The sequence below is a fragment of the Poecilia formosa genome, unplaced genomic scaffold, assembly GCF_000485575.1.
Source record: "Poecilia formosa unplaced genomic scaffold, Poecilia_formosa-5.1.2 Scaffold15, whole genome shotgun sequence".
Lineage (NCBI taxonomy): Eukaryota > Metazoa > Chordata > Actinopteri > Cyprinodontiformes > Poeciliidae > Poecilia > Poecilia formosa.
In genome coordinates, this window is record NW_006799954.1 from 1,904,019 (window position 1) to 1,912,080 (window position 8,062).

The 8,062-nt window shown below is 39.7% G+C and overlaps 1 protein-coding gene across 3 annotated transcripts in view; it reads right to left on the reverse strand.

Moving 5' to 3' along the window:
• slc35f3b (solute carrier family 35 member F3b) overlaps positions 1 to 7,854 on the reverse strand; it is a 48,378-nt gene extending 40,524 nt beyond the window's left edge. Inside the window, exons 1-3 of one of the 3 annotated variants that reach the window (XM_016668475.1) lie at positions 7,586 to 7,665; positions 6,848 to 6,930; positions 6,544 to 6,758 (exon numbers count right to left, since the gene is read on the reverse strand). In XM_016668475.1, the coding sequence (XP_016523961.1) occupies positions 6,544 to 6,754 (211 nt within the window). In that variant the 5' untranslated portion in view covers positions 6,755 to 6,758; positions 6,848 to 6,930; positions 7,586 to 7,665. Of the gene's footprint in view, positions 1 to 6,543; positions 6,759 to 6,847; positions 7,558 to 7,585 lie in introns of those variants that run through there. The other 2 variants (XM_007546182.2, XM_016668474.1) reach the window with 2 other exon arrangements.
• Positions 7,855 to 8,062: the final 208 nt, after the last annotated feature.

Here is an 8,062-nt window from a genome sequence, read left to right on the forward strand (position 1 = left end):
CAACAGCCTCCCAAAACAAAACAAAACAAAACAAAATAAAAAATAAAAAAAAAATAAAAAAAAAACCTAAAAACAAAATGAGCACAAACAAACAGTAAAAACTGCTCAGGGAAGCCTTTACAGGCATAACAAAGGGCTCTCTAGGCATTGAATCTAAATTCGCTTTCTGTAGCCTGAAGTAAATTTGCCTCACTGCTCCGTCACAAAACATGAAAACTGCTGTACAAAGGATGTTTTCCTCAACTCGAACAGTTTCCTTTCACAGAAAGATTAGTAAACCGTCTGCATTTGCCCGGCTACTGCGCTTCTCCCCTCAGCTCCGGCTGAGTTGAAAGGAGTCCTCCGCCGTTGAGCCGTATCTCCCCCAAAACCTTCCTGCTCTCCTGTAACTGGCAGCACCGAACATGTATGTGGGTACATGCTCACTCAAACCTGCCCTACTGTTGTGTCTCACCACGTCCAACCCCTCAGCTTAAAATAGAACCCAACCTTATTTCATGCCTCGTGAAGCTCTAAATTTGCTCCAGAGGGGAGGTTACATTTGTGATGGATAGTGTGAGTAAATTAGGAAAATGAACCAAGTCTGTTTGTCTGACAAATGGTTCACTTCTCAGAAGACCATCACAAACCCGAAATAACAATTTTGGGTCACAAAGGCAGTGACCTGATCTAAGAACACGTACTTTCTATCTGCTCGAACATCACCCTCTGTTTGCCCTCAAACCCGACTCACGCCTGGAAAGTCTTCCTGAGCAACTATACAGTCACTAATGCATTCAGAACAACACACACAAACAAAAAACATAGGTTGTTGTTTGTAGTTAATGTTCTGACAAATTGCCCCTGTTACCCGTTTCTTATGGTTTCTTAATTTTCTTAATTTAATCAAGAAACGGAAAAAATGTGGTGTGTTTTTCGGATAAAGAAAATGCTAATGATCCACTCTCATCTCATTGTTTCAGCAAGAAAAAACATTTTTGCTAACTTTAACATTTCACCACTTTTTTCCACTTGAAATTCTTACCTATCTGAGAGGATGACATGCAGACGGGTTTTGTTATCCGTAATGTCAGGGAGGTGTTATCGGATGGCATCCTGCACAAATTCAGCAGAAGCAATACTGAGCGGTGAGAGGGAATACATGAGGCAGAAAAGTCAGAATGTATCTGACTGTAATAGTTCTTCCACTCTGAAATAAAACTGGAAAGCTCAAATTTCTTTCACAGAGATGAGATCAGCCTTTTTTTTCTTTCTTTTTTGTTGTTAAACCCTTAAAGATTCAAGCTAAGCAAATGTACCATCCGCAAAGATGAAAAAGATACAAAATAAGTAGTTAGTTTCTCATTCATCATTTCATGTATTCTCCCTAATTTGTGGTGTACAACTCCAGGGAGATATTTACACACACGGCATGAATGAATACATTTTGGGCTCATAATGATTGATCTTTTTTTTCCTCTCTGGAATATTTAATAACCAAGGACTTTAGTGCTTTTTTAGAAATAATAATTGGGCACATGTTAGATGTTTTTTAATTTTTATTTTTATTTTTGCAGACTATGCTTAGACCACATAGGGTCAAAATACACATAAAGAAATTTTTGGTTAGGATTCAGCACCTGGGTTCTTTATGCATGAAGTCAGCTTGTTCTCCGCTCGTTTTCAGTGCTTCTCTCTCTCTCTACATCAGCTTTCTCCCGCAATCATAACTGTTTGCTTAATTTGTCCTTTTTGCATTTTTTTTTGTCCTCATGCAACCAGTGTGTGGTTGCTGATCTCTGTGTTGCTCTATGATGGACTGATGACCTGCACAGGTCAACCTCGCCTCTTGCCAAATAACTGCTGGACATACAACCAGCACACCATCACTCAAATAAGTGTGTATAGACAATAGGTATATAGATGTTTAGCTAAATATTGCAGACAAGGTGTTTGATTTGTAGCCATCAAAAATAGTTCAGTCATAATTCTACTAGGCATCCCTTATTATCAGAAGTGTTGGTAGGTTTTCTGTCCTGGACAAAGACTTTTAGCACAGTTTATTAGTTTTCACAATCTCTCATTTTGGCATTACGATGGAGCATTCCAGAAGCTTGATGCTAGCTTCCTTCAATTTCAAATTCATTGAAGGTGATGAATGTTTATATTTGTTTCAACTGTGTCTGTAAAAATGAAAGAAATTCACAATTAATTTAATCTTATTCACCTTCCTGGGAATTCTTGTTTTGCAGAATAATTCATGCTGAATGCCCTATGGTCGCTTCCTTAAAAAATACATACATCAATGATGAGTGAATTCAAACTTCTGATTGGAACTACATTTGGTCGTCTGTTCTCACTATCTTCTCTTTGTTAAGTCTTTATTTTCTCTGACTCTGAGACCGAGCTCTCTGTTTTTCAAAGTAAAGTAAAAAAAAAAAAAAAATCTCTCAGAAAGATGTAGCAACACTTTCATCTTCCAAAAGGGAAATGGCTGCTAACGTTTTGGCTGTACTGTTTGAAAGGCGAGAGCTCTCACATTAATCTTGCATTCAAACGGTAGACATAGTGGGTACATTATTGTTGCTATCACATAGCCTTGTCCACAAAAACCTAACCCAGCTTAAATGCAGGGCAGTGGCACCACGGGATAAAATGGACAGAGCAGCAGCATAAATCACTAATGTCTGCCACATCAAAAGCAAAACACTACTTCAATGCTGCTTTGAGTTTGCATGTACTGGGCTCAGGGGGAACATGACTCACTGACTCAATGAAAAGCCAAGTTTTTTTTTTCACACTTTGTTAAGCTCAAATGTCTGTTACAGTACACGGCATGTGTCCGTGCGTGTGTGTGAACCCTGAAGCCTCCCTCTTAGGACACTGAGATGATCTGTTAAGTCAAAACAAAAGGCAAAGCCACCTCTCATCTGCAGCCTGAGTCATGGCTGACCAGCAGCTCCCGCTTTCGCCCAGCTTACTGCTGTGCAAAAGAGCACAAGTGCCAATCTGGAAAGGTTGGTGCTAAATGAAACAAACAGGGTTCTGTTTGCGCTCTGCTGTGAAGCACTCTGCCTGCAGCCTCTTCTGAAATTGGCTGCCTTCAGCATCGAGTCCTCCACTCCTTAGCGTTAAATGCTGCTTTTGTTGTCTTCAGCGAGTCCTGGTAGTCGTGCTGTGTGTTTGACTGCTAAGGAAAACTGGTTTCTTCGACAATGAAATCTGTCTGAAGTGTGTGCAGATTCTGTCTCCACAAATCACAACTTCACCTAAATGTCTAAATGCATTCATTTTAGACAATGGGGCAAATTTGCTGGAAATAACTTTGGAAATGGTATGAATAGAGCTACACGCAACCATGTGCAAATGTAAGTATTTCCGACATTTTGTGTGCGTTTTAAAATTTACAATATTTTAAAAATACCTAGATACAGTTTAGATTAACACTCCCACTGGATCTACAATGGTTTTGGACATCCAGCAGAATAATAAAAAAAGAAGTGTCATGCCTCTCACTCCTTTTAATGGCAGCTCAAGTGCTCTAATGACTAGTTTCGACAATTATGTCTGAAAGCAAATCATGTAAAGTCGATCACCCGAGTTGGTAAAACGAATGCTCAAAAATAACAAGCTGCCTTATTGATTTGAAAACATTGCTCATAATGACATTTGTAAATTCCCAGCACATGAAGTTACTTGAGCCTTGTCCTTATTGCACTATGATTTTTCTTCAATATTTCATACTTATTATTTTGCCATTAAGTGGTGCAAATGAATAGGTTAGATTTATGGTAAGAAATAATTTGTCTACTGCACAGGACACACTAGATATGATCTTTCATTTACTTTAATTGCATTCTTTGAAGGCCCTTTAACCTGTCCCTGATGGACCTGATTTATATTTAACGTAATTGTTGGTGACACTGATGGTGTCTCTAAATCTATAACACATTAATATTTTTATCACCTCAGTAGTATTGTCTAAATCTCAGAAAAGAGAAAAATCTTCTTACTTTGCTGATGTAGAAATTCAGAAAGGCTTTAGATAACTTTAAATAAAGATAATTATGTTTAACTCTGAATCAGAAGTCATCTTTTTATTAAATATAATGATATATTTTTTAAATCTTATGTGGAAACAACTTCTGGAAATGGTGTTTGATGTATGACAACAGTATTTGGCATTATTGGTTTCATTGTTGTGTTAAAAAAAAGTGCACAAAAATAGAAGCAAATCCTTTTATCTTGGCTGAGTTTCATGTGACCTAACCCATCCATATTATGCTTCTGATTGGTTGCTCGGGATCTTCTGATGACTTCTACCCTAGAACCTGCCAGCTCCTGAGTGAGTTAGTTCTTAAGGTTAAACCTCAAAGGGAAAAATGACAATGAGCAGGAGGTTTTGCCTGCAGGAGTTCACAAGTTCTTCAGAAGTTTCCTTGAATCCAGTGGGAGGAACCACCAGAACATATGACACATTAAACTGGAGCTAACAAGCTTCCATTTTGAGGGACAATTTGGATGGAACAGCAGCTTTTGTGCTGAGATGGGACCTGAAGACTGGAGTGTTCCAGAAATACATCAGGATTCTTCAAAATTATTTATTTCGGTTCACCAAGTGCACTTTCAGAATTGAAGATTTAGAATAAGTATAAAAATACATATTCATGTGAAAAAAAATAAATAAATAAAAATCAGCAGCTGATCTACGGTGTCCTTCAGGGCAACAAACAGACAACAAAAGTCCAAAAAATATTTAGTGCATCATTGAACAAAAAGATATGTGGCTTTATTTTGTTTCATATTATAACTCGTTTGTTGAATTCTACAACTGTGACAACAGTTCAGTTTGTAAAAAAAAAAAAAAGAGTCATTTTTGCATGTGGTTACCAAATGCATTTCATTGAGTTGAAAGAAGCCGTGATGACCATTTGTAGTTTGAGCGTATGGAATATTGTCTCTGAACTTGATTTTATTGTTCACGATGTTCATATTGACATTAATTTAACCATAACGAATGAATAATCACTGTTCTTCTAATCTAGCATGGCATACTCTTGTTAAAATTAGTTAGATTAAATTTTGGGCTTTTTCTGCATATGTATGCAAGATTAATTTATTTTTCCTGATGCATTAAGTGAACAAGTCTAAGTACAACATAGCTCATATAGGTGTCTCTTTTAAAAGGATTGCATGCTATCAACCAGAGGAACTATTTTAAAGACCAATCTCTCCCTCTTTAGGAACTTTCAGGATTTCCTTTATCTTTGCTCACATCTGCTCTTTCTAAAGTTGTTTCTTGAACAAAGCAACTTTAAAATCTACTACATTGCAAAGAAACGTAGTCAGGAGTTGTATTCTGCATTCTATGACTAGAAAAATTACAACCATCAGGATCTAGTACGAGAAAGTTGTCAAAAAAAAACAAAAAACAAAAAGCATGCACTATTCATCAAATTTTAGACTTCTTATCTTATTTTTGAACAACGATGTGTGCATTTTCTTTTCACTTTCTTTCATTACACCACATTAAGCCAGTTCTACAAAATAAACACACAACTCAAATAAGAAACAGTTGCCGTCTCACTCTGCAGGGCTCAGATGGTGTTGTGTACAGTCAAATGATTTCTGAAGATGCTGAATCTGTTAAATATTGCATTCCCATAAAATTGAGCAGATTTGCCACCGGTTAACCGACAGCAGCAGAATAGCAAACACAAAAAGGCTGATCATTGATTCTGCTTATTGTCATAAGACAATGACAGCAACATTACGATGCCAGATGAACCAACCAAACAAGATCAGATCCAATACTCCTCACACGAGCAACCTTTGTTTGCAATGTGGACGAGGTGCATGAGGAATGAAAACTAAAAGGTGCTTTGACAGCAAACTTTCTTCAAAGAATCCGCTGGTTGGAGCAGCATTCCCACCAATTTAATCCAAGCTTGGGATCCACTGAAGCAAAGACTCAGCTCAATTTTTCTGCAGCAGCAGCAACAACAACAACAACAACAACAAAAAAACAAACAAGCAAAAAAAGAAAGAAAAAAAACAACTCTGAGGATTTAGCAACTGAACGAGATCATGACTGGAATTAAATCCTCTTCAGTATTGATTCAGAAGGAACGGTAAATTTATTCAGTGCTGAAGACATAATATTACACTGAGAACTATATTTGCTCTATAAACAAATCAACAAAGAAGAAAGAGGTTTTGAAAATCAGAGGGCCCAAACTGAAGGCTGGTTTCCACCATCTTTGGAAAGCACGTAATGTGAAACTTGCAGATCCATGCATAATAGGGCACTACTCGGTTAAAATGAACTGAACTTACCCAGAATTAAACGTATTTGCTTGATTAAAATTGTAATAATTTGAATGCTAATCTTGAATAGCTTTCAAAATGTCTTTATTTAAAGTATTCTGGTTAAATACATGAGGAAAGCTGTCAATTGTGCATGAGGCTTTTTTTTTAGTGTATGCCTGTATTCTTATTAAAACTTCACATCAACTTGTCATCAAGAGATCAAACCGATAAAGACATCCAAGTTTGCAGACTTACTCTTGTAGCTCGTACTCCACGGCTGGTATCCATAGTAGCCGGTGATCCGCAATATCCGCTCCTCTATGGACGCGCTGTTGATGTCCTCCACTGAGCGCGAGGACTTGAGGTCCTCCTTGATGGCCTCGTCCACCACCAGGTACTTGAGCTGTCTGAGCTGAGGGCTGATGTCCGAAAGCCTTCTGGGGCTCACGTCGGGGGACTTGCGCATCCCGCTGGGAAGAGAAAACAAAAGGGGGCTGACAATGTTATCAGACCGAGCGAGGCCGCTTGGTAAAGGGAAGGGGAGCAGATAAAATTTGACCTGGTGAAATAGGAGGCTAAACCAGGGAGGCTGGTGTTGCGTGTCCCACAGATCTGGGCGTCGAGGGCCCCCGTAGCGCCTCCCTTGTACCGTAGAGAAGTCACGATCATCATCATCATCTCTCAGTGGTCCGCACAGCAGCAGTGAGTGAATGACACTAAACCAAAGTGACTGGTCCTGCAATTGTATTCTACGCGCAGTGCATCTCTTATTATAGGCTTATCTGAGTGTGTAGCTAATGAATCGATCATGAGTGATTTGCAGAGATGGAGAAGCAACTCCAGTGACATCTCAGGGCGTCCAGTGGGCACTGGACCACAAAAACTGCGCGCACTATAGGCGTGAGCTTATCCAGAGTTAGGTCTACATGCAGAGAAGATAAGTAGCCTACTTGGTAGCAAATAAGCACCAGGTGGAATAAAAGGAAAAGGCAACAACCCAACAATGAGGCTCGCGTTGATCTGTCAGCCCCTGAGCTGTTATAAAACCATTGTCATGTGACAGTAAAACCGCTTTTACAGACCCAGTCTGGAAATCTATTCAAATGCAAGTACCACGTAAGTTTAACTACTTATTTGCATTTAAAACACCCATCACGCATAAGTGCAAAATTCAGCTATAAAGCAGCTCAACGCGTAAAGTCAACTTTCCATGCGCACAGGTGAAATCAAAAGCGCAACAGGTTCTCCCGCTTCCCCCAGAGCGTTTTTTTTTTTTTATAAAGTTAAGATGTCTTACATAGGCAAAAGAGTGGTCGGAGGTCCAAGGTAGCACATGCAGTCCCGGTGTGGCAGTCCGACCCGGTCCCACACAGTGCCCTCTCTGTCGCCGAACATCCTCCGGAGGTGAGAGGGGGCGACGCACAGCAGCGCACGATTACAGATAACCTAAAACCTCATCCAGGCTGGCGGAAACAGGCAAGAGCACCATCGTCCGTCTTCTGCTCATCTCCTCGAGCATATGCCTGGCCACTACAGCGCAGACTGCTTCAACTAACTGGATGCGCGCTGCTCTGGATGCCTGCCGCTGCGCGCGCGCCTTGACGGCGGCACGGCAACAGCGTCATCTCCCGGATAGCCAGGAATATGATGGAAGATCACTCTTCCACCATGAAGAGCGATCTGTACCAGCTCTGATCCAAATAAGGTGTACAGTAGCTCTGACTTCCTTTTTAAATTCTAAACGTGTAAAGGGCGTCAAAGTAAATCCTTTTGT